This window comes from Dendrobium catenatum, unplaced genomic scaffold, assembly GCF_001605985.2.
Source record: "Dendrobium catenatum unplaced genomic scaffold, ASM160598v2 fragScaff_scaffold_847, whole genome shotgun sequence".
In the NCBI taxonomy this organism is placed as follows: Eukaryota; Viridiplantae; Streptophyta; class Magnoliopsida; order Asparagales; family Orchidaceae; genus Dendrobium; species Dendrobium catenatum.
In genome coordinates, this window is record NW_021319309.1 from 3,029,927 (window position 1) to 3,057,330 (window position 27,404).

General features: G+C 34.3%; 2 protein-coding genes across 7 annotated transcripts in view; one reads left to right on the top strand and one right to left on the bottom strand.

The window, feature by feature from the left end:
• LOC110113630 (RHOMBOID-like protein 10, chloroplastic) overlaps positions 1-15,145 on the top strand; it is a 34,663-nt gene extending 19,518 nt beyond the window's left edge. For 2 of the 6 annotated variants that reach the window (XM_020846284.2, XM_028696834.1), the window contains exons 3-9: positions 501-555; positions 642-722; positions 796-892; positions 995-1,062; positions 12,366-12,464; positions 12,545-12,586; positions 13,948-14,787. In XM_020846284.2, the coding sequence (XP_020701943.1) occupies positions 501-555; positions 642-722; positions 796-892; positions 995-1,062; positions 12,366-12,464; positions 12,545-12,586; positions 13,948-14,091 (586 nt within the window). In that variant the 3' untranslated portion in view covers positions 14,092-14,787. The other 4 variants (XM_020846285.2, XM_028696832.1, XM_020846286.2 and 1 more) reach the window with 4 other exon arrangements.
• Positions 15,146-22,883: 7,738 nt separating this feature from the next.
• Positions 22,884-23,568, bottom strand: LOC110113646 (pectinesterase inhibitor 11-like). The gene has a single exon (XM_020846306.2). It carries the CDS (start codon positions 23,566-23,568, stop codon positions 22,981-22,983), a length of 588 nt encoding a protein of 195 aa, XP_020701965.1. The 3' UTR covers positions 22,884-22,980.
• Between the last annotated feature and the right edge of the window lie 3,836 nt (positions 23,569-27,404).

Below are 27,404 nucleotides of genomic sequence, written 5' to 3' on the forward strand. Positions count from 1 at the left end.
CATTTTTTTTTGGTGAAAATGCAAATTGGCTGAAACCTTTTTTGACTTTACCTTGCCACATGAATATTTTATTGGACTGAGCTAGTTATACAAGTTGACAAACCAATAAAGTCTATATAAATTGAAGCTTGAAACTATCTAAACAAGCAGCATTCTTAAATATCTTATCGGATCTTTATAAATGCACAGCTACCAATATTGTCTTAATGAGGTAGAAAGATGAATTCCTTTCAACTGCTTTAATGGAATCACAAAGCAATTTAGCAAACTAAGGTTTTGTTTGGGACGGCTTTCTTGCTGCTTCTTAAAGCAGCTTTCTAGTATAAAATTTTTAATTTTTGTACTAGAAAGCTTCTTTAAAAAGCATCAAGATAGCTGTCCCAAATGAAGCCTAAGTTGCGCCTTGTTTGCCATTAATAAAACATGTCCACCTATTCTTGTTTATTCTTCCCTTTTGCAGACAGCTCTTACCAAACTTCTGCATGAAATTTATGTTACAGGGTTTATATTGGTCAGATTGCCACGCAAGGGAAATTGTTGTTGTGGGGGGCAAAGGTTGACTATATTTGAGTGAACCCACCTACTATGAGTTTTTTTTTTTTCCTAATTTAATTGACTTTGAACTGTATCTGTTTGTGTAGGTCAATACCTTAATTGATAAAGGGCAATTGTGGAGATTGGTTACATCGTCATTTCTGCATGCCAACATTGGACACCTAATGGTCAGTATTTCTTTTAGCCAATTTTGGGGAAAAGTTAATACTGTGAAAAAAAAAAAAAAAAAACCTTCTGCAGGTTAATTGCTACTCTTTGAACTCGATTGGTCCTACAGTTGAGCAGCTTAGTGGGCCTAGACGGTTTCTTGCTGTTTACCTCACGTCAGCAATAGCAAGTAATAAATTTTAGACCTGCCTTTCATTACAGTGAAGTTTTGTTTAAGTAAAGAAAAGCAAAATGCTCTTATTCCCTGATTCAACTTTTGTTAGGATATTAGGTTCATTGATGAGTTATCTCTTATGCCAATCGCCTGCTGTTGGAGCATCTGGTGCCATATTTGGATTAGTAAGTTGGTGTTGATTAATTATGCTCATGGAAATCTCTTCTAGTTATTGTATATGTTGTTTCCAAAACACAAGGCTTTGTCCTAGTTTTATAACATATTTTATATTAGATGTTTGTTGCTTTCCCCATTTATGAAAGGTGGAGGGGGTATCTATGTAATGCAAACTTTTTTATTAGGTAAACCGAGACCTACACTTTGTCGAACCCCAACAGCTGAGACTTGGCTTGGAAACAAATGAGTAGCCTTTCCCTTCTTATCAATGACGTCGAATTCGAGTAGCGTTGCACCCCAACAGTTGTGACTGAAGCTTGAAGACGAATGCAAACTAGCAATCTTCCCATCGCGCACGAGCTGGTATGCAATTCCTTCAACCGTCGAATTCGAGTAGTGTCGGAATTCTTCGCACCAGTCGCAATTCGTTTGGGTTCTTCACACTGTAGCCGCGAGGGAGACATGCAATGATAGATATTTAGGGGGAGATCATAGCTAGAGTTGTGTAAGGGGTGTGTCCCTTCTTTGTTCTTCGTGCCAATCGCGATTCATTTGTGTTCTTTGCACCACAACCATGATTTTTTTTTGTGTTCTTCGCACCACATTCGCGTTTCAATTAGGAGATGTGCAAAGAAGTGTGGTTTTCCATTCTTCCCATGGAGTCATCGTCATTTGGCTCAAGCAAAATTATTGTCCTCCTGCATCCAACGCCCATGACCTCCTCACTTGGGATTTGTTATAGAAGGAATTACAAGTTGTAGACTAAATTAATTACTTCTTTGTGTTTCTATGAGCGCATGGACTACTAATTAGTGCAATTATATCATGTAATCAATGAGACGAGCCATCATGTTCGACAACACCAATCCACAAAATAACAAAGAAACCACCAAATCTTCTCTATCAATGCCCTTTACAAATAGATGAAATTTTATTTTTCATCCAAAAGGATTACGATTTTAATATATGTAGAAACGAATTAAAAAGCCATCAAATGAATCCAAATCTTTTATAAGCTTATAGCATCATCACAGTTAAACATCAACACATCACAACAAACCAAATTGAGCACTCTAAAAAATGTAATGAAGATAATTGAACAAAATAATAATGCTCTTTTCTTTACAAAGACTATCTAAAATGTCTTAGATGAGGACAAATTATCTTAAAAAAATTCACCATAACAGCGGACGATCTCAACCACTCTCGCTTAGATATAAAAGTACTTGTTGGAGATGGAAAAAATAGAGTTACTTGAAAAATATATTTACTAAATAATTTAACTAAAAAGTTATAATAAAAAAACTAAACATACCCCTAAGGGGACTAAAATGAGACTTTAATATAGTCGGGGACTATTTTGGTCCTTCATAAAGAATCATTTTGATCATTTTTTTTTTTAATTTCATAAGTCCAAAATCCATCTTAAAACATTAATTCAAGATGCTGATATATTATAACCCAAGATGATTAATCAATCATTTGGTCTTATATTACAAAATCATTTGTTTAACTCCTTCTACAACCATCGAACCTTTGATTCCATAGTTTTTGAGAAAGAAAAATTATTGTTGGATTTTTGGATAAGTTATTATATATGGTACCAATTTCTTCCTCAAAATTTTAAAATACTTGATAGCTCTCTTATGAGTTCAATGATCTTTTTTCTTCCTCAGAAGCTCTTGTTCTCATTAAATTGCATTAGCAATTTCAACTATACTATTACCCATCATAAAAATATAGTAAAAAAGAGTTAGATCAACAACAGACACTTATTTTGTTCTTGTGGGACATCTCTCTTAGAAGAAGATGATATTGTTCACTTTGTCATTCCTATATGATCTTCTTTAATAACTACTTCATCCCAGTTAATAGGTTGTGATGAATCTACGCTAATCTCTATGAATCTTTAGGTATTGTCATCATGCAAGTTAATTTATTAAGTGTCGAATGAGATTTGACAATTTATCGGCTTGCCCCAATCTTCAGCAGCATATCTTTCATCACAAATCTTCTAACGTCGTGTCATTTGTGATAGAAATATTTATAAAAGTTGCATCTTTGAGAAAAGTCTATAACACAACAAGCAAAAAGCATCAACTTTATTTCGTATTTTTTAAAGACATTTGATAAGAAAGAGTACCTAGATCCATACTTCTCATGACCCGGTAATATAATATTTTTACTTTCATCTTAAGATACTCCAAACTTCCTTTTTAACTACTACGCTTGGTTTTATATAGTTTGTTAATTTCGAATATGATTTTTACAATGCTCAGCTCAATCTCAAACTTGTCTTTCAACTTCCAAGCAACATCTTGGTAGGCAGTATCTTTAAAGCTTTTAACACTTCTCATATTTTCATTTATGTGCTTTGACATAATTTGTAGTAACCTAGTTATCAACCTAAGTTTTAAAACCAAATACATAGAGGTATAATTTTAGTAGTAATAGATCTAGTAGGGGATTGTCACTTTGGAAGATCAAGCCATTAATAAGAATACACGTTTTAGCATCTTGGGTCTATTGTTCAGAGTGATGGTGAAATAGATGGGGATATTTTTAATAGAATTCAAGTTGGATGGTTGAAGTGGAGGAATGCATCAGGTGTGTTGTGTGATAGAAAATTACCCTCAAACTTTAGGAAAAATTCTATATAATGATGATGATACTTGCAATGATTTATGGCGCAGAATGTTGATGATTAAAAGAGAAGCATAAAAATAATTTAAGTGTTGCAAAGATGGGAATACTCAGGCGGATGAGTGGCTTTACTCCTATTATAGACAGGATATGAAACGAGCATATATGTGAAAAGGTTGGAGTAGCACCTGTGGTAGATAAGATTAGAGTCGCGTTAGATGGTTTGGTCAAATAAAACGCCGGCCTTCCGATGAACCGGTTAAGTGAGTAGATATATTAGATTTGACTTATGTTATGAAAGGTAGAAGTAGACCTAAAAAGGCTTTGTTAAAAAATATTAGAAATGACAAATTTTTATTAGATTTAAATGAGAATTTGACTTTTAATAGAACACAATGGAGAAAAAGGATTAATGTAGCCGACCTCATGTAGTATGGTAAAGGCTTTTGATGTTGTTGTTGTTGCTAGTTATCAACCTAAGTTTCAAGCTCCATAATTTTTTTTTATTTTTCTTAATTGTAGAAACATATGTATTATTTAATTGGAGTGTATTCATTAATCATTGAAATAGTAATCATCATTTTAAAAACTAATGCTTAAACTCCAAAAAAATATATACATTCATATGAAAGCAAAAATACAATTCTATGTCCAAAAAGAAAGACATGTACCAAAAATAATGCATGTCTTTAAAAAAAAATTAAGGTGTGTTCCAAAAATGAGTTTGTTTTAATATGTCTAATAGTAAACATTCTTCATATGATTCCACACGAGAATAACAATTTGGTTTATTTCATCAACCACTGTCGAGAGTAACTAACAGAGCTTCATCTCCTTCATAGCTTTTTGCCTACTCATTTTTTGAGAGAACGAAGTTATTCCCACCTTTTGTAATTCTCCAATTATGCAATATATAAGAAGCAAGCATGATATCAAGTTAGCTTTCTAATGGAAAACAACGTTTGCACTTTGTAATTGCAAAACAAAATTTTAATCAACCAAATACATGCTCTATTGTTATTCATGGTGATTAATGTCGAAGATTGAATAACCTGTTGTAATTTTTAGGTATGATGCAACTAAACTCTTTTACTTGGTGCCTTGTGGGACGATATGGATAAATACATATAATTTTATTGAGTAATCACCATCGACTAAATAATATTTACTTGTGACATTTATTTTAGTTATATATTTGTGATATAATTAATTATGAAACTTTATATGGAGCTAGCTTGTATTGTAATATCTTGAATCGACGAAATTTGGTTTTGTCAGTTTCGTTGCTTGGAGTTGTGAAGGAGATGAAGGTTCTAAACGAGGTGCCATGAAAAGGGAGGCAAAATGTTAATTGTGAGAAGATGGACCTACGATCATGGTGTTGAGGAAGATGAATGTTGGTTTCGTTGCTTGGTCGCTTGTGTTGAGGGAAGAATAAATTTTATCATCATTAATGGATTGATGATTTTTTATTATTTTTAGTGATAAAATAAATAAAATAAATATTTAAATAGAAAATGTATGTATTAAAGATATTTTCTTTTATAAAAAATGAGAGTTATTTAGGAATATTCAATAGATATTATTAGTTATAAGTTAGGATAATCTTACATAATTATACATGATTATAGAGCTCAACTATGAAAGTTAAAGAGTAAGAATTAAAAGGGGAAAGCTAATCATTTGGTTTTAAGAAGAGTGCTTATATTCCTAATTTATAGTATTGATGTTGCTTCTTCCAAACTCACCATTGATATTTAACTACATATCATTATTATAAATTATTTGTGCTATTTTTGTTAAATACAATTGCTTATATTGAATTTGATGGCATAGACTTATTATAATTTGGTCATTTAGCATAAGTCATACATTGCTTATCATACAATAATATTAATCGATATAGAGAATGCAAGTAAAGCTATTAACTAAAAATGCTTGCATGTGCATTTTAATTGGAGTACACCTCTTATGATACTGACTGTGGATTCAATGCACCCACATGTGTGAATTGAAAAAGATTTTGCAAAAGAAATGAAAATGGAAGTACTGTAATTGATACTATTTAGATTGCTTCTCCTATGACAATTGTATTAATTATATAATATGATAAGACTTGTGTGTTAAATATGATATTATTGATGGGGACATCATATCATCATGGAGAGTTTATCAGAGACTCGGCCGACGATCTACGGCCACGATCGAGTCTTTATATTTTTGAGTCGTTGATGTATTTTATTTTCATGTGGCTTGTTATTTGCTTATGTGGCATTTAGAGTCGTTGTATTTTTATTTTATTTAGTTGCTTATGTGTTTTCTTTCCCGTAGTACCCCTCTTATGGGAGTTGTCGTATGTAAGCCCAAAAGGCGTTTGTGTCTTTTATTTCGAGTCATGTTGTAGGAGGCTATTTAAAGCCCCACTTTATTCTATTTTGGTTAATGAAGAATTGCTTATTAAAATTCCTTCTTGTATGAACATTGAGAGCTTGAGAGTTCTAATGGAGAAAGCTTCCTAGGAGGAAGAAGTTTGGCGCAATACCCATCAACCTAGATAAGTCGGGTTCGTGGTTTCTTTCGTTTATCCCGTTCTCTTCTCGTCCATTATTTCTCACGTATCTCCTCCCTCTTCACCTAGCCGCCGGTGTCCCTAGCACCCGAATTCCCCCTCCACAAATCCCCCTCCATTCCACGGCCAAACCCATGCTCGAATCCCCATGTCGCCGGCCTCCATCTCCCTAGCCGCCGATCCACTCTCCTCTTCTCCCATTCAAGCTTGTTTCCTATTTTAGATTGAGTTGAAGGTGGGTAGATTTGAAATTCAAAATTAATCCTTGAGAATTTCAAAATCTTTCCCAATTTAATAAATCTATTTTAAGAAAGTTCCTTAATTACATCAATTTGAATTTCAAATTCAAATTGAATTTAATTAAGAAATTTCCTTTTCTCCTAGCCTTTGAAATCTCCCCAAATCTTCTTCACAAATTCCTCTTTGGCTTCTCTAGCTGCCGGCCCAGTAAACAATTACAGAGAATTGTTTCCTAAACTACATCCCACCTTTTGGGAAACAATTTGAAAACCTCCTCATGGCCGTATCCTGCTGCTGCTTTGTTTTAATTACTTCCTAAACAATTCCCTAGCTTTTGGAAGTAATTTCAGATCTCCATAATTTTCTGCCTGGGCCGAATCCACTCAAGCCCACTTCATTATTTTCCTAAATGGCATTCTAAACTAGGAATTAATTCCCTGGACGCCTTCTCTCACGTACCCGTCAGCCTCCCCATTGGAATTTATCTCAGAAATTCTCTCCTTGTGCTGATTTTCCTGTGAGAAAATCTGGGAACTCCTTACTGGTTGCTGGCCGAATTTTCTCAGGGCTAGTCTTGGATCTCTCCACTAAGTTCTCATAGTCTACTCATGAGAATCTGAAACTGATTTCAGATTTCAGCCATTGGTTCTTTCCCCTACCACAAGGCAAGAGAAGTTTCTTTCTTGTCAAGATATCCGTGTACATCATCAACGAGAAGGAGATTGATCATACTATCGAAGAGGACGTGGAGGGAAACTTGTGCGTCTAACGGAAGCCGTCAACGAACATGTCGAAGGCCTTGAGTGGAGGATCTCCACGTATCCTTAAGCAAATGTTTTCCTCTTTTCTACTTGCATTCAATTTCTTCTAAATCTAAATTCTCAATTGGTTAGATTGTCATTGTGAAAGTCTTCTCCAAGTGCTCTTGCTAAAGCTTAGTAAATCGTAGGGATTGAGTGTGCTTTCCATGCATCCTAACTCTCATTGTTAAATTAGGGATTAACTTGAAGACTATTATTTTGCATTGCTTTTATTTTCTCAATTATCTTGATTGTTCAAAAGTTGGCGCCTGTGATTTATCCTATGCAAGATTAACTCCTTCATTGTTTTACTCGCCGTGGATAATTGCTAGTAATTTTATTCTGAACTTATTCTAATCAAAGAGTTGTGCAAAGCCTAAATGAAACTCATAAACGTTGCATCTAAGTAGTCCTGCATCAATTATTTATGGTTATTTCAAAGTGAATTTTAAATATAGTTATTATTAAATAAAGTTAGATTATTTCATGTTTTATAGTTAAAATGCATATTGTTCAAAATGTTATTACATTAATATAATTTAGAAGCATGACATACTCATTGAGTTATGTTATAATCATTGCAAACGTATTGATGTATCATCAGAAAAAATTTAAATGACTTGAAGAGAAGAAAATGTGTACCATAGATGTGATACTCCGAAAGAAAAAATTATTTGAAATAGTTATAGTAAATTTTTTGTCATTAAAATACATTTGGAATTTATAGTTGCTATTCAGTGTATTTTAAATAGTTCGTTATGAGTAATTTAAGCGATTTTTTTTTTTTAAATAATCGTCTGATTTTATGAACCATAGTAAAAGTGCCATAAGAATGATTAATGAAAATTATTCATAAAAAAATTAGAGATGTGATTAAATAATATGTTAATTGTCTCATATATATCATATATATGAATGATCAAGAAGATGTAACTGATAGAATATGATGGAAGAAGAAGTGTCATCTGAGGTGATAGTAAACACTAATACATTCATTGAAATGATGACAACTATGACACAACATCTTTAAGAATCAAGATTACAACTTGAAGTGGATAAATATCTAAAGTTATTTTAGGATATGTGACCACCATTATTCAAAGGTAATGAGGGATTGATTGAGGCAGAGAATTGGTTGCTTCATATAGAAAAGATATTGGATAGCATGTCATGCCTTGATAAGAGGAAGGTGACACTCACTACATTTACATTAGATGGAGAAGCATAAAGGTGGTGGAGATAGTAACATTAGAACAAGATATAAATGAATCCTCAATATGCTTGTCAACTGGGTAGACTTCATTGGACTTTTTAGAGAATGCTATTATGAGGCAGATGCAGGACTCTCTTCAATCTAACTCAAATCAAAGTCTAAGGCTTCGTTTGGGACGGTTTTTTTATTGCTTCTAAAAATAGAGTTTTAGTACAAAAATTAAAAAAATTGTACTACAATTCTGTTTTAAAAAGCAATAAAAAAGCCGTCCCAAACGAAGCCTAAATCTCTTTTTAAGTGTTTTCATTTGAATTTAATCCTTTTTTTTGGATCATGTTGATTGATTTGGTCAACACCAATGTGTTGTGTACTTTTATGAGTTCACAATATCTCTCGGGGATTCATTTATATACTTTTATATGTCCACCACACCTATGGTGTGCTTTTGAAGAAGACATGCTTGCTAGTTAGTACGAAGGATCAAATGAGAAGATCAACATAGGTGGAGTTAGTAGTTGTTCTATCAGTAGAGTTATAGATTCTTGTGCAGAATGTAGAAGGTTTTGTAAAGGTGAATGCTTGATGAGCTCTAAAACTTGCTACTGGTGCCTTTAACCTATACACATAGTAATGTTTTGCCCTACACTTGGCTAGAAGGCTTTAGGTGAGATGAAATCAAGTGGAGCACCTTCATAGAAGAGTTTTAGTAAATAAAAGATGATAAAATCGATCGTTTCAGCTCCATCATAAATTCAAACAAGGTAGAATATTCAACTACAACCTTATGCTTTGAGACAGCATAAGCTGGATGAATCCATTGATGTTGACAAGGTTATTTTAAATGATTGTAATAACTAATGCCTGGTAACTTATTGTGTTGTGTTTTACCAAGTTATGTACTCAATTTCAAAATTTATGTTGCATGAAATTAAGATATATTTTGCTAAAGTAGAGATTGCTATGCTAAATTTAGATCATAATGGCATGTTTTCGCTAGAAATCATAAGTAAATTTCAATGACGGAATTTTTATATGTATGGGCGATTATAATATCTCGAACTAGTGACATTTAATTATGTTTGTTCCATTGCCTAGAGTCACAAAGGAGATGAACACTCAAAATGAGGAGTCATGAAAGGGGTGTAAGGTTCATTATGAGAAGATAAAGGACCGACCACCGTTTGGTTTCGAGGAAGACAAAGGTCGTTTTTTTCACTTGGTTGCTTGGTGTCGAGTGAAGAAAAAATTTATTATTATTAATTAACTAATTTATTATTATTTTAAGTGATAAAATAAATAGCATAAATATCTAAATAGAAAATATATGAATTAAAAATATTTTTCTTTTATAAAAAAAGAGAGTTATTTAAAAACATTTAATAGCTAATTAGAAAAAGAGATATTATTAGATATAAGTTAAGATAATCTTATATAATTATACATGATTATAGGTGCTTAATTATCAGAGTAAGAGTTAGGATTAAAAAGGCAAAAGCTTGTCATATGATTTTGAGGTGAGTGCTCATGCTCCAAATTTATGATAATGATTTTGTTTCTTCTAAACACACAACTGATATTTAACAACTAGTCATTATTATAAATTATTTGTGTTATTTTTTTTTAAAATGCAATTAGCCGTATTGAATTTGATGATATAAACTTATCATAATTTGGTCATTCAGCATAGTCTACTGTTGCTAGCACATTTTAGCTTGAGTATGATTTTCTTTCTTTAAATGTGGATTCTTACTCCTTGAGTATACTAACTTTAATTTGTATTCCATCTATAATGCCAATTCAGTTATGTTTTCTATAACTGCATTCGTAAGAACTCTAAAGATAAATTATTTGAAACATTAGGTATAATTATACCTTAAAAAAGGGTACAAACCTATCATTTGCTTGTATCTTATATAGGGGCTGTTTGGTATGCGGATTTAGGCAGATTTAAGGCGGGGTTTGGGAGAAATCCAGCCAAACGGCCTAAAATGCAAATCCAAATCTCACGGCAAACGAAATCCTTCGTGGACGGAAAATTCCGCCGATTCGCTCTAAATCCTGGATTTCCGAAATCATTTGGTTCGGCGGATTTACGGGATTTGGCCGAAGAAGCGCGCGAAAGGGAGAAAGTTACCTTCACAGCAAGTTGCTTCAGATCAAAAAAATGTCGTAACTTCCGATCCAACAAGAAGGTAATGTAGTCGAAGGAGCAAAGTCGAACAGCGACGATGAAGAACTCTTGAAAATTTTTGGTGCGAATGAACAAAGCCGAACGAAATACAGGAGGGAAAAAGTAAAACCTAGACACTTTTAATTGTTGAATAATTTAATTAATATAATTTAAAATATTAATAATTAAGTGAAATTAATTAAATAATATTTAAATAATTGATAAAATTATTAGTTAAATACTTAGTTATTTTAAAATAATTAATAGGATTAAATATGATCTAAAATAAAAAAATTTATTATAAAATATTATAAATAATAATTAAATAATTAATTAGTATTAATAAAGTTTTGTATTTAAACTTTTTTTGTCGTTCTTTAATTATCCTAATAATGTATGTCAACTTTTTAACCGCTTTAAATCCTAAAATGAACAGCCAAACAGTCACAAAGGATTTAACTAGATTTATCATGAATGTTACCAAACAGTCTTTAGGATTTAACCCCTCAGGATTTCGTAAATCCGGAATTTAGAGGATTTACGAAATCCTACTTAAATGAAATCCTAAATTCTACCAAACAGCCCCATAGAGTCTGAAGCTATGGAGCTTTACTCATTTCCTGTCACTATTCTTCTATTGCATGTCATCCAGCATTCAAGTACATACTAATAGTTTCTTAGATAGTTAAAAATTGAGTCGAATGACTCGATTACAAGCATTATGCTAGAGTGTATGTAGTAACAGCAACTTGTTCTTCAATGGCTACATAGAAGTTTCTTCTTGTTTGCATTAAGTTACATAATTAAAAAAAAAAAAAAAAAAAAACTCTCATTCGCACCATCTTAATGCAATCATAGTCAAATCCAAGAGAAGGGAGCTGGATGGCATTTAGATTTTAGAGTTGAGGTTTGATGGCAGTAGCCGACAATCTAGGGGTGCATTTGAACAAAATAAGGAATTCGGCGATAAGGAAATGGAGAGTTAGGGCGGTGATGTAGTGAGCATGAAGGATTCGTAAGGTGCGGTTGTGGCAGCTGTGTTTGTTTCGCATAAGGGTTTGCAAGCTCAGGGAAGAAAGGCCGGAAATGGTGCCTTTGCAAGATCGAACCTCGGCTTGGGGCTGTGCATTCATGAAACACGTGAAGAGGAATGACTGGTTTGAATTTGTTTTTCACCTAATTTTAGGTTAGTTTTGAATATATCGTAAATGAACTATTGAGGAATTCCTAATACACTACAATTTTAATTTATTTTCACTTACATCAAATCAAACCATCAAAATTAAAACCCTGCGTTTTGTTTAGTCTACATCTAAAATACTTCAAAATAAACTGCTCCAAAGAAAGTGATATTAATCACCGAGGTATATATTCCAAACAAAAACGTCAACATAATTTTGTTTATTTTACTACTGGCCTCCCGACCTTACCAGATGGGTAGTGTTCCAGTTGGTTTGCTCGCATCATCTAGCTTATTTGTTTGATCATTTTATAAATTCTATGTAATTTGTTTTTATGACTTTTACTCGTGTGCAAAAAACAATCTGCTGCTTTTAGGAGTGAAAATTCAGATAGGTTTTGAGTTTTGTTTTGAGAAGAAAAATCCGAAACCGACTGCTCTTACACTGGCTTATCCTGGACTACTTTGAAGTAATAACTCATATTTCTTTATCAAGGTGGGCTCCTTTTCCGTGTTTATTTTGAGGCATAGAAGCTTCTTTGGTGGAGGGAAAGACGAATTACAACAAATTGTACATATCATCGCTCTAAATATGGTATGTATGACTTCAGCTTGATTGAAGGACTTCACATTATGATTCGTTCTGTTTGTTTAGAATGGGGAATTGTAATGCAGGTTATAGGTCTTCTCTCCAGAGGCATTGACAACTGGGGCCATGTAAGTGGTGCTGCAACTGAACCCCTTATTCTGATTCGTGAGGTTTTGTTTGGTTTTTTCAACTGCTTTCCTTTTTAAAGAACATAGCATATTATTATAATTTTGATTTGTGTGAGAAAAATTTTTAGAACAGGACTGAACATAATAGGAAACACTTGAAAATCTCAAATGAAACCTAACGATCTTGACAAAATCAGCGAGAATGCCCAACAAGTAGAGAAAAAAAAAACAGATCACTTTATTGAGAAAAATCAACTAACGGAAGAAAAACAAATAAGATACAAGTGATCCTCAATTCAAGGACGCTAGAGCCCAAAGGAAACTTAAACCTAAGAGATATCAAATTTCAGCCAAATGCAAGATGCTCTAACCCTAGAAAAATCAACTATTTAATGAATACAATTCAAAATGAAATCTATAAACAATCTCTACATTCAAATTTCCCTCCTAACTCTCTAAAAAATCCTTCCAAAACGGCTCCGTCAAACCTGGGCCGTCGGCTCCTACGTACAGGAGGCGGAAAACCTCTGCTTGTTTCGCTCATAGGCCGGTCCCGTATAAACAGACTAGACTGGTCTAACGGAACATTTATCTAATGGAAGGAAAGATTCAAGATTTTGAAGTTTTAATCAGAAGTTCAACTGTGATGATATAAATATTATAAAAATAATAAAAATAATTTATTTGTGCTAATTAGGAGTTCAACTGTGTTAAATAAGCAATTATATATATGTACATAACATCATGGAATATAACACATGCATGAAACGAGTCCAAAAGACATTACATTCAACACTACCTTTTCATTGTAATTTTTAGTCAAACCGAAATCAATTTAATTGCAATTTGTTTTTGATGGGATGATTCCTATTCTCTATTAATCTATTTTATTAATCATATCAAATTGGTTTTAGGCCCCATTCATGGATTAATTATTCTGTGCGGATGCCGAATGCCATCCGGAGACTAATCAGAATGCGCCACATCACCCCTTTGCTCAGTACTGTGGCTCGGTACCGCTGATGTGGCTACACCTGATTTGCCTTCGGACTTAGAGCTGCATCTGACCTCCACACAGAATAATTTCTCCCATTCATGATCCGACTGATTTAACCGTCGATTTTGATCTAATTTTGACAATTATTTGAGAACTTTTGAAAGGAAATAAATACATTGCATCTGTACTCTGATTTTAAGTACACATGTAATTCACTTGCAAAGCAAGTTGCCCATCTTTATGAGAATAATGATTACTTTAAATCCATTGCAACAAGTTATCAGCACATTATTACCCAATGTAGTGTCTTCTACATTTGAAAAGAAATGTTGTGATGATATCACAAAACATTGCATGGTTTCAGTTGGGCGGTTTGCTGGGCGGTGCTGCCGTCTCATGGTTCGTTGGCCCAGCATGGAGACGCGAGTCACATTTGAATGATGGTAGATTGATCTATTCTGACAGAGCTCCTATAACACGTCTTATTGGTGGAAGAAAGATGCGGTGACATTAATGAATATTTATGTTCGAGTAAGCCTTTGTTTGGGACAGCTTCGTGATGCTTTCTAAAATGATTTTCTAGTATAAATCTTTCTAATTCAAGAAAATTTTAGACTAAAAGATGTTTTAGAAAACAAGAAAAAAACTGTCCCAAATGAAGCATAAGTGTTGTACATAAAACCATTTTCTGAGTACTAATAGAGAAAGAAATGTGTGTGTAAGAGGGCAAATTATTAGGTCTGGTCAGCAGACCTAAATTTTTGTCTAGATTTCATGCACTTTTAATGTGCTTTTGATGTATTTTTGAAAAAGGACAGCTAATAAATAATTTTAATTGCATTTTAGATGCTTTTTTGTTGATTGTTTGCAAAAATATAGCAAAAGCACAGTAAAAGCACAACAAATATCTTACTCATTGAGTATTTGTTGCCTTTTTGTTGTGCTTTTGATGCGCTTTTCAAATACTCGGTAAAAGTGCAGCAAAAGAGCAGTTAATATGCAGTTAAAATTGTGTATTAGTTGCTCTTTTTTAAAAATACATCTAAAGCACACTAAAAGATCAGGAATCCGGAGGAAAATTTAGGTCCGGTGATTGGACCTAATAATTTGCCGTGTGAGAGAGAGTACAATGGAGACATTATTCATTATCTTTCCACGATTTTCTTTTTGTTTCAACCGTCTAATAACATCTTTCTTTCCTGCATCTCGTAAGGGTTCTTCCCTTTCTAGGGACATACCACTGTTCATAAAATATGAGTTCTTGCTTCAGCTGCGGATGGAAGTGGAATTCTGTTATTGGCTATGAGTGCTTCCTAAGTGATTGGCATTTCGACAAGGCTCAACCTTTAGAGGTAATTCAGGGTATGCTCGAGGTCTCATATTTACATATGTGCATTTTACTGCATTAAGATTGTGCCAAGGGAAGATTACTTGGACTTATTTGATTGCTGTAGATTCTAAACATATTATAGAAAATTAGTAATTTTATTGAAAAAAAATGTAACATTACATTTTTAGGAGGTTTTGAAGGGTTGTGGAGTTAAGGCTTCTTTTGAGATAAATTTCTTATTGTTTTTTAAAATAGTTCTTTAGTATAAAAGTTAAGCTTCGCTTGGAAAAGGTTGGAGTAACTCCAGTGGAAGATAAGATTAGAGAGTCGCCTTAGATGGTTTGGTCACATAAATGACGGCCTTCCGATGACCCAGTTAGGAAAGTAGAGGTATTATATTTGACTTATATTAAGAAAGGTAGAGATATATCTAAATAGATTTGGTTAGAAAATATTAGAAATAATTTTTTTTTTTAGATTTGAAGGAGAATTTGACTTTTAACATGACAGAATGGAGAAAAAGGATTCATGTAGTGGGACAAAAGCTTGATGTTGTTGTTGTTGTTGAAGAATTTTTTTTACTAGAAAGTAGTTTTAGAGCATAATAAAAAGTTGTTCTAAACGAAACCTAAATTTAACATTGATTTGAAAATTTTCCAAATTAAATGATGGAAACATCAAAATATATTGTTAAGTATATTTTTAAATATATGAAATTTATATTTATTAGTTGTGTAAAATGAAATTTGCGTTTGAATATATTTTGGGGTGAGCTTGTCGTTTAAATTCAGCATTAGTTTGAAGTATCTAATTGAACTACAAATTTAAGAAATTATATCGTATTTCAGAGTATTTTTGCAACTTCAAGCATTTATTAGTCTTTGAGTGCCATACAAAACTTTTATTGTGTTGTTTTATTTTATTTAAAACAAGTTGGCTCTCTTGAAAATAGAAATTATTTTGTTCGGACACTGGACCGTACGAAGGCGAATCAGAGCACGCCACATCACTTGGTACATAGCAGGTATACAATCGCGGTGTAAAGCAAAGGGTTGATGTGGCGTGCTCTAATTTGCCTCCAGACGACATCTGGTGTCTATACAGAATAAATTTTCCTTGAAAAACAGTTCAATTTTGAACTCAGCTTAAGATTTTTAGTATTGATAGTTTTCATTGTTTATTTGGATTTTTTATTCAGTTTTGGATATAATTTAAGTTTTATCATAATATGTTATATATGAAATTTAATGTGGCTTTAATTATAAAATTTAGTTGAGCTTTAAAGGATTTGACTTTATATGCATTATATTATAATATATGTGATTGGTATCATACATTTATTTGACAAATATGCTAAAAAGTTCATTTGGGGGCTGTTAATTGAGCTTATATGGCCGTTCCAAATTGTTTTGAACTGATTTAAAATCAAATTGGCTCGAACTTGGTTCAAGTCTTATTTTGAAGAATTGTCATTTTACAATAGGTTTGTCTTGTTCGGGGAATGCATCAGATGGATTGATGACATATGTCATAATAAGGAGAAATTATCCTGTGCAGGCACCGGACGTAGCTCTGTGTTTGGAGGTGAATCAAAGCGAATCATGTCATCCGATACATAACGGGTCCACAACAAAGATGTGACATGGCATGCTCTAATTTGCTTCCGAACGGCGTCTGGTGTCCGCACAGAATAATTAATCCATAATGATAGTCTGTATAATGTAGGCTTTGAAATGAGTGGCATATGAGAGGAGTTTGTCGTAAGAGCTCATCAATGCCGAACATTGATAGTCTCATTGGCGTGCAAACGAGAAGAATGATGAAAGTTGGGGGAAGGCATCGATAAAAATGGCAGTGTGTGAAGGATAAGAGTTTGTGATGAAAGCTATTTGGGGCAAGTTTTGATATGACTACCAGTGGATGAAAGAGATGAGTAGTTATTGATGGGAGCTTGCTATGGGCAGGCATCAATAAGATTAATGACTTAGAAGTTTGTTGTTCATACCAAGGTTTTAAAGCAGCTTTTGTTTCGTTTTTAGTCTTACTCGTAAATTTTAGGTTTCGTTTTGGATAATTTTTTTTACTGTTTTTAAAGCAGCTTTCCAGTGCAAAAATATTATTTTTACTAAGAATTTGCTTTAAAAATAACAATAAAGATGTCCCAAAAACTTAATAACTTTCGTTAAATAGAAAATTCAAGTAAAATTGTTTAGTTTTTTGCAATTCATGAAATAAGTTAAAAGTGAAAAACAAACATCGATTTCAATTGAAATAAAAAGAAAATCAATGCAACTTGGCCAAAGTTGGCGAAATTTAAAATTAAAAAAGAAAATCTCCATCCAGCAATTATTCCCAACAGTGATATGAGGTCATCGATTTAATTTTGATATGAACCATGCCCTCATTAGTCTGCCCCATCTTATAGAGTTGTTGGGAGTCTCCTTGCTCTGAACTTTTAATAGGTCCTCCGATCGGACGGAGAGGAACGTCCGGTCGGCACTAAAATCCCGTAAAAAAATTTGGTATTTCCTTGATATTGCTAGGTATTATTTGGTAATAAAGTGGAATACCGCTCTGTGAAGACCAATATCGAGTTATACCAAGCTATACCGAGCAATACCGAGTTATATAAAAAAATACCGGTATTTTTTTGTATAACTCGGTACTGCTCGGTATAGTTCGGTATTGGGTCTTCACATGATGGTATTCCTCATTATTGTTTGGTATTGCTCGGTATTTGATTGGTATTTCTCATTTGTTGGCCCGATTCTAGCTCCGACCGGACGTAGCTCTACGTCTGGTCGGAGGACCTAATAATTGTTCTTAACTCTGTTTTAATAAGGAAGGTACATATCATTTTCAAACTTTTAGTTAAAATGTTCTAAGTAATGAAGACTTTATAGTTTGTTTGGAGTGTAGATTATTAAATTTGGCCTATATTAAAAAAAGATAAAGGTAAACTTTAAAAGATTTGATTAGAAAGTATTTGATATGATATTATTTATTAAATTTAAATGAGGGTTTTACACTTAAATTAGGTATATTAGAGTGTAATGGTTATAAAAAACTTTTTATTATTATTACTTCTAAAGAAAAAAAAAAAATCTATAATCATTGTTATATATATAATCACAGCTATTATACTGAAAACATCATATTAGCCCTCTTGATTTCTTGGATTTCTTGACCTAACATTAAATACTTTGTGTGCTCATATGATATGATATATATATTTATTTATTGGTGAAATTTATTATTTTTTCAATAGATTCGTTTGTCGGAAATCAATATTTTTCCTATAGTGTAATAGATTTAGTAAAAAAATAGGGGAACTTGTTCAATATTAGAAGGTAATTTTATGAGCCGAACATTAATCAATGAAGAATATATATTAAGGCGAAAGAAATACATTGTTTGATTTCTCTTTGATGAGTTTCATTAAGAAACAAAATGGCAATTCTTATTATTAATAAGAAGTGCATTTTCAAATTTATTAATTGTCTAATATATAAATATTTTTTAGTGTATGGAATATGCATTTTTCTCTTTCTAGAAAGATAATCACTGTTTTTTATTCATTTTGATTTTTTATTAGGGCCCTCAAATACAAGATAAAAATTATATATTCTCTTTCACATCATTGAAGTTAGGTTTTGTGCATTATGTCAAGACTTTTAAGATGATTTGACCCCCAATCAGATACATCATAATGGTTGATTTAATAACAAGGTAATTATGATTTTAAAGCAAAGAGATTTTTAAGACAATTTAGGAGAGTGATACCATAATCATTTTTTTAAGTGAGATGAGAGCAATTTGGGTTGTTTGATCTAAGTTTTTGATTTAGTAAAGGAGGAAACCTCACTTGAAATCTTTGAACATGATATTATGGACAAATTTAAGTGGAGAAGAAGTTCGGATGTTCGTAAATTTCGTAACTCTAGCCTTCATTTGGAGCCTCTAATCATACAATTCTTCTGTTCAAACTCATACATATTAGGTTATGATTTTTAGACCTCATAGGCTTCATTTGGGACGGCTTTTTTAATGCTTTTTAAAACAGTTTTTTAGTATAAAAATTTTTAGTTCAAGAAATTATTGTATAAAGAAGTTGTTTTATAAAATAGTAAAAAAATTGTCCCAAACAAAGTCAGAATTAAAATAAAAATATTTAATCATCGAATCAAGATGGACTACATACCGATCGCCTTCAAATGTCCCCAAGAACCCAACCAATCCCCATGGACCATTTTCTCCATCTAAATGTCTAATCCTTTGACGCTCTTGCCAAATATTGATTTTAAAAAAGTGAAAAAAAGTGTCTGATAAGAGACTTCTATTCTATTATTAAACAGTTTCTTGGACTTTTCATTAGTTTTATAATAAGCTTTTATTCCTCGTTTTTTTTTTTTTTTTTTTTTTTTTTTTTTTTTTTTTTTTTTTTTAAAGTAAAAATTTTATTAAAAACACAAAACAAAACATACAACCACTGACCAAAAAACAAACTGAAAGAAAAAGACCACAAAATCTAACAAGAAAAAATACAAGCTAAAAAAATTGGCTCAGCAAACTGTCAAGGCTCCAGCGTCGACGACGTCTCGCACGGACCGTCCAGTTAGTGACCCAGTTAACCATCCCGAATTCCACACCAACGGTTGCCACCAGCAAAAACAATCGAGACGCAAGCCCCGACCACATCATAGCCCTTAGCCTCAAATAACACCAATTCCAACCAGTAAAACCAAACGATTCCGAAGACAATCGAGACAAACAAAGAGGAGAACACCATAGTAAAAATCAACGTTTGCGCCGTCCTCTCCCCCACAATTTTCCCCTAGTGGCAACAGTTTTAGCACGAACAAGAGAAAATTCATTGTCGGATTCAAGATAATCAGAATCAAGCTCCTCATCCGATGAATCAATGAGCCAATCACCCTGTTTTCGAATCTCATCACCAGAGGAATTACCCACACAGTTAGCCAACGCTTGTTCATCAATTTCCAACACTGGAACCTCAACAACACAGTTTATGGAAGAAACGCCTTCCACACAACCCAGATTCTGAGATTCCACCTCTAACCCGACAGATGCAACGTTTTGGACACCAATTTCACCATCATTCATAGTATACGCACCCACTTCCGGCACCAGATCAACCACCAGAGAATCCAACTTCACATTCGCGTGATCATTTCCGCCCAACATAATCGAGGGAAAAAAAGGAATGGCATTAGGCGACAGAACACAATCAACAACCGCCTCCGGCAAGTTAACACCCTCACCAACCACCACCAGGCTATTACTTTTACTAACACCAACAATTTCTGGCACAGCACCACCCGCCAAAGCACCCGGTTCAACGCAAACCACCGGATCGTCAATAACAGCCACCTTCGAGCATAAAACAGCAGACTCATTAAGAAAATCATCATTACCATTAACTAAAATTCCCAAATCAACTCCACTTTGAAAAACAGCCATATCAGTCTTCTCCAACACCATCGGCTTAGGGGAAGCAACCAACGTTTGAGGAGAAACAACAGGAAACGAATCGATCACACCAACCGGATCGGACGGCACAACAGCAGAATTAACCACATTCAAAACCTCAACCTTATTCGGAAAAGAGGCATCAGGAGCTTCAGGAACAACCCCCCCCCCCCCCCACCACCCAAACGACAGTTACACTCGGACGGGGTGCCCTATGTTGCACAAACCCCCCTACAACAGAACAAAAATTGGGAAAAATAATCTAAAATCACATCTTGAACATAACCCAAGGACTCTGAACCAAGCCAAACTTGCTTAGGATAGGATTTGGTAATATCTAATTCTACAAGAACCCTAGCATGCGACGGACGAGAACCCACAGAAGTTGCTTCGTCGATTTTTAACGGTTTACCAAAAATCTCAGCCAACCCAAAAAGAATACGAGGAGAAATAAAATGGGGGTGAAGCCTAGGGAACGAAATCCAGATCGGAATAATCGGAGATTCAACTCCGATGTCGAGAGATGGCGACTATTTCGTTAATTTCATGAAACAATTGAAAACCATGTATGATCGGTGGCAAAAAACCCTGCAATAATCCAAACCGTTGGCTAATTTGATGAGAATGTGAGATTGGTCTAACACAGTCACCGAAACTTCACCATTAAGCTTAAGATTGAAAAAAAATTTGCGTATAAACTCAAGAGGAGGTTTTTTTGAGGGAAAAAAAACCCACTAAAGAAAATTGGGAAGGAAGAGCAAGTTCAGAAATTTCTATATCCGAAACCCACAGAGACAGTAAACCACGAAAAGTTGCCTTCCGAAGCTCCGGGAAAACAGTTTTCGAACCAGCAAGCGCCTCACGAAAAGAGCTAGAGTGAGAAATCCAACCCAAAAAACCAGGATCTTTGAGCTTGGAGGCCATGCCGCAAAACTGACGGCACAACCCAAAGAAAAATAACAGAACAGAAAAACGAGAAGGGGAAAGAAACACTTCCCAGAAGCTAGCCGAAAACCGAAGAGATACCCCCATGGGGACGCCCCGGAGAGGAGAAGCCCTCGCACACCCAGCAGCATGAAAGAAAAATCGCAAACCCTAGAGTGAGAAAATATTCACCCAATTGATGATGAAGCTTTTATTCCTCGTTTCATAGTTTAAGAAGACAAAAACTAATCAGAACAAAAAGATGAAGACATACTGTCTTTATCGTTTTTCTGTGCTCCTATCTATTGTTTACAAGCAATTTGGAGAGTATTTGCTAAGAAAATTGAATGAAATCCATCAATAAATCTTAAAAAATATTTTTCCCCACTATTTTTAAAATGATCATTTCCCTCTTTTGAAAAAGAGTAGAGGTTTACCAATAAAAAAATTTAACATTAAATTAATTGATGAATAACTAAAAAAAATGAAAGCAAGCTAATATATTGTAATTTTACATTTTTTATGATTTATGTATTGAGTTGATGAAAGCATGTTAATTTTAAATAAGTAAAGCTTTACTCGAAGTTCAAAAAATATTTTTATGTTATAAATTTATGTTTAAGGATCCATTTGAGATGGCTGTAATTTTTTTAAGGTGGTTATCACTACAGTAAAATCAAATATACCAGTGGATTTTTCGGTGGAAAATTCATCATTTTTTGACGGATTTGGTAGTTTTCCGGCGGTTTTCCAATGAAATTTTTTTCGATGGTACAATGAGCTTCGGAAACATGCCGAAAAATCCGCCGGAAATTGTTCCGTCGAAAATACGCTGGAAATTCTACCGGTAATGTGCAATTTTCCTAGAGTATATAAACATGTTGTTGGGAAAGTAACTTTTTTTAAAAATTATTTTAAAAAATAATTTTCTAGCACAAAGTTTCTTGAAAACAATAAAAATATAGAAGTCAAATAAAAATTATATTTAAGATATGAAAAGTAAAGATGTAAGAAAATTATCTCAAATGAATTCTAAGTCAAATAAAAATTATATTAAAATTTTGTTTTCTTACTCCACCATTAAGCATCGTTGATATTTAAAAACTGCACTCTTTTAGTGGACTACATTTTTTATTTTATATAAGCTACCTTTTATGGAGTTCTCTATAGGTGGTTAGACTCACCTGATGAGCAAATTATTAGGTCCGGGTCACTGGACCTAAAAAAAAGTTCAGACATCCAATTAAAACTTGCAACGTGGACTGCACTTTTGACTGTACTTTTTAACTACGCTTTAGGTGCACTTTACTTGCGCTATGACTGCGCTTTTGACGTGCTTAACTTAAAATAATATTTTACTAGTGTCCGGATGTATCTCTACGTTGGATGACCAAACCTATTAATTTCCCCCTGATGAGAGTTCTTCTTGGGGTAAACTGTCCATTAGGATCGTTTTAAGAGTTCGAATTATGAATTTAAATTTGAGGAATTTACATATCTACATTATTGAATATAATTTTCTTTTGAAATGCTACGTATGTAAATCACCCATAAAATTTAAAAGTTGAAAGCAGAACAGCTTAATCCATTAATCAAACAAAGCCGAGTACAGCGGAACGGAGCAACTCAAAAGAAATTGCTTCCAAGTTAATCTTAGCTGCCATGAACAAGCGTATTAAGCAGCGCCAGAGCGTTGCTCGTATACTTCTTCACCCCGCCGACGCGATCGCACATCGCCCGCACTCCCCTCCCCGCCCTCACTCCATCGAACCCGTCGAGGCAAGTCTCCTCGTTCGTCATCGCCGCGCTCATCCACGTCTGCGCGTTCGAAACTTCCCACGCGATCTCGCCGCTCCCGCCCGTCTTCGACGCGTCGCCGAGCTTCGTAATCTCCCCCGCCGATCGATTCGTCAGATCCGCCGCAGCACCAAGTGTATCAACGCAGTCCCGCAGCGCAGCACTGACCCGCCCGGTGCTGCTCAGGCGGAAGGCAGCCGCGAGAGACGACGCGTCATGGATCTTGCTGAGACTGACGTTAGCGGCTGCGACGGCCAGCTTCACCGGGTCCTGCTTCACAGCGGTGGCGTATGGGGCGAGCGAGGCGTAGCAGAGGCTAGGGTAGAGGGTTTTGCCGCAACTTTGTCTGATGAAATCTGTTGTGGTGTTCTTTGACGTTGCTGCGGTGGTTGAGAGGAGGAGGAGGAAGAGTGAAAGGAATCTCTTGGCTTTTGTTTCTGCCATTTTTTTGCTTATTCTTCTTCAGTGGATTTTCGCTTGATGAGTGACGTGCGGGAGGGGATTTATGGGGGAAGGAAGAGGAAGGTGATGAGTTGAATTACGAGACTGCCACTTGGATGAGCGGATGGTGGAGGATTCGTAGATTTCCACGTGGATGGTGAGGATAGAAGTGGGGGGATTTGCAGTATATTAGTGCGTGGGAATGCGTGCGCGGGATAAGTGGCGTAGAAGAGGGCTGGTGGGGTTCATGTGGAAATGCGGCGGGCAGCGCTGAAATAGGAGGCTGTTAATTCGTCGCTCATCACGCCTGACGAGCTTTTCGTGGACTGTCGAGAGCTATCGTCCACTAACGATGTATTCATATTAGGAGTTTTTTTTTTTTTTTAAAGAAATATAGGAGTGTAAAAATGAATTTTTGGGTTAGATTTGATTTAATCTAATTCTAAATTGACCCGTCTTTAATTCATCCAACTAAAATCTGACCCTATTAGACAAATTGGTCATAAATTCAGGCCCATACCTAACCCGCCTCTAACCTGGGTTGACCCGACGCGCTAACCTCGAAGACAACAAGGTGCAAGTTGATGTAGGTGCGAACGCTTGTGGGCCCGGGGGGTGAGCCTATGGACGAGGGATGAGTGCATGCTGGCGAGAGGGGAAAGCGCGTGTGGTTTAACACCGATGCGGGCCAGGGTGTGATAGTGGACGAGAGTGCCGGTGCAAGCGGTGGTGCGCTACAGGCAAGGGGTTGACCCGGGTTCGTTTTGGGTTGACTTGAACCTGACTTGAAATTAAAAACGGGTCAAAAAATGAAACCCAAATTTGATCCGTTTGCAAAACGGGTTGATCAGAAACAATAAATTTTCGAGTCGGGTTAAATATTGATCATACCCTTTGCATGTGGATATGATAATAATTTTAACTAACAAAATAATTAAAAAGTTGTTCCAAATCAGCCTTGAGATGTGAAGAGATTTGAGACTCATTGAGTCATTGGTTAAAAGAAATTATTGTATTTTTAAGTTTTCAAATTTCAGTCACATATATTTATGATTTATCACTCATAATTTAAAGAAAAATAAATTATTTGATTATTATAATTATTCATAACATGAATTAAGAAACTATTATAATAAAATAGTTTTTCTTAAATAATTTTGATATTATAATGTCTTTTATATAGCTGGCTAATAATTTATATTTACTCATCATAAATATTTTTAAAAATAAAAAAAATTATAGCTAAACTAAAATATAACAGTTGCCTAAAAAAAATTGGTAAATCGTTCGTTAATTGGGTTGAATCTGTTACTAATTAATTTGGAAGGTACGGGGGACAGTTGGCCAGCTTTGAATATGTTATTATTAAATTAAATTTAACATTTTAAAATATAATTAGATAAAACATTTTAATAATACTTTATTTTAAACTTATAATATTTTTATATTAGAATTTTAATGTATTTATATCAAAATAATTATAAAAATTTCTTATATCTTTATTTCAACTATCTTTATTTTTAGAAATATATATTCGAAAGTTCATTTTAGATAATATCAACAGCACAGGATTTAGAAAAAGCTACAGCTACTTCTTCCCCAGCTCCGGCGAAGCATGCAGCGGACACGACTGCCGAAACGGTCTCTGACAACACTCATGTGCCTTCGCATGAGTGGAGAAATCAAATAATAAAGTAACCTATAAGAGAAAGCCACGTGGCCACTACTTACTTACAAAGTTACGAATAGCATAATGACATATGTCATCACATTTACTTATAAATACATCCTGTATTCATTTACAAAAGGTAATGAAGAATACTGTAGCACATCGTCTTCTTCATCTCCGATACCTTTGAGCTTCATCATCAACTCACTGAGTTGTTGATTTCTTCAGATAAAACTACTAAATAGTCTCTTAAATTAATGGATTGGTCATTGGACTAGCAATTCATTTGAAACTGATTTTGAATCTTTATTCAAATGCTAAAATCAAAGTTTTAATAATTTTGTCTCCGTCTTCGTCTTCATTCATCCTTCAAATTAACACTAAAGTAGCAATTTGCTTGTTTTCACGATTTTCTTGTTCCTTAGTAAAAAACCAACAATTTTCATATTACATTCGCATGTTATATTGCAAGTTTCTTGTTACATCATCTTATCTTTCACTCTGGCATTTTTCACATGTCAATCTTGATTCTTGATTGACATTTTTCTTGACAAATGATTCTGTTATTTCTACGTATGTTTTGAGAATATATCACTGGAATTGTAAAATATGGGCATGTGATTGATATGACGGTAATGAAAAATGAGAATCAAAATCATGCAAATTGTCATTCTAGTCTGTTGGTGAGGATAGCAACCATGTGAAGGAGGTGATTTAATGACAAAACTGATGATGTGTGAAGTAGAAAAGGAATTCGAGGTGGGAAATTGCTCTAAGGCAAGGTGAAATGTGAAAAAAAAAAAAAAAGAGTTCACGTGTAAGACAAGCATGACAACACCATCAAGAGTTGCTCGAGAAAAAACAATGAACAAATCTAAACTTGGCTCGAATAAAGGTTCGAATCATGTTTAAAAATAGGTTCAAATTAGTTCGAATCAACTTGAACTCGAGTGGCTCAACCCAACTTCAATTTCCCCCTCATTTAAGACATTTACTTTACAATTTTTTTCTAGTTTGGATGATGCGAGTTGGCATAAATATATTTGGCACAAGAAGCATGCCCTCCGGTTTGCCTCTTATACTTGGATAGCGATCCATGTAAAGCTTAAAAGTGCGGATGTTCTTATTTATAGGGGGATTCTTGCCTCCCCCTCATGTTTTTTTTGCTCGAGCAGCCATGAAAATCACTCCCATCTATTTTTTTATTGTGACTTTTCCTTCTCACTGCTTACTAGTATTCTTCCAATGCTGGGTTGTTTCTATTTGAGATCAAACCTTATGCAAACATATGACGTTTGAGTAACAATCCCCACCTTAATCGGTTGGAGAGAAATTTCTGCTACTTCACTATTTCTGATGTTGTTTATCATCTTTGGAGGGAGCGTAACAAAAGGAGGTTTTCTAATTATTGGGATAATTCTATTAGAGATGATATCATCAATGCTATTCATGCTAAATCGAAGAACTGGAAGTTTAGGAGAAGCTTACTAGCCAGTTTGGGGAAATTTTGGGCGAATGTGGTTTATGCTGTTGCTGCTGGTCTCGTTTTAATTTGAGGCCAATTTTGGATTTATGGCTGTCGTTTCTTGGGCTATGGTACTCGGTTCTTTTATGGCCTGATGCTTTGGTGCAGCAGTGATGGTTTTTTGGTTTGGCTGTTGCTGGAGGTTGTTCTACTGTTTTGTTGGATCCAACCCGATGCTTCTAATCTTTCGATGGTTGGTTTAATTCTATATGGATTTTCTATCCAGGATGAGCTTTCGATTGAATTTTTTTTGTGGCCGATTGGTTTTGTTTTGAAGATTTTGCTGGACGATGATGAGCTATGGTATACACCTAATTTTCCATTGGATGGTCTTTTTGGCAACCAAGGTGATTTAAGGACTCGATTTTATGGTAATTTGGTTGAAGCTGTGATGGTCTGGCTGTTTTTTGGAGCTGTGGCAACCAACTTCTCCTCGACGGCTTGGTAATTTCCTTGTCAATCTGAACGATTTTTTGATATTTTGATTGAGGTAGACCTCATTCGTGAGTCTAATTTTTTTATACTTTCTTTTTGGTTTTTGGGGGTATACGTGTTTTTCATGTAATTTTCTTTTCTATCACTTGTAACTTTATTTGATTAATAAACGGGCTTTGGCCCCTAATTTTCCAAAAAAAAAAAAAATTA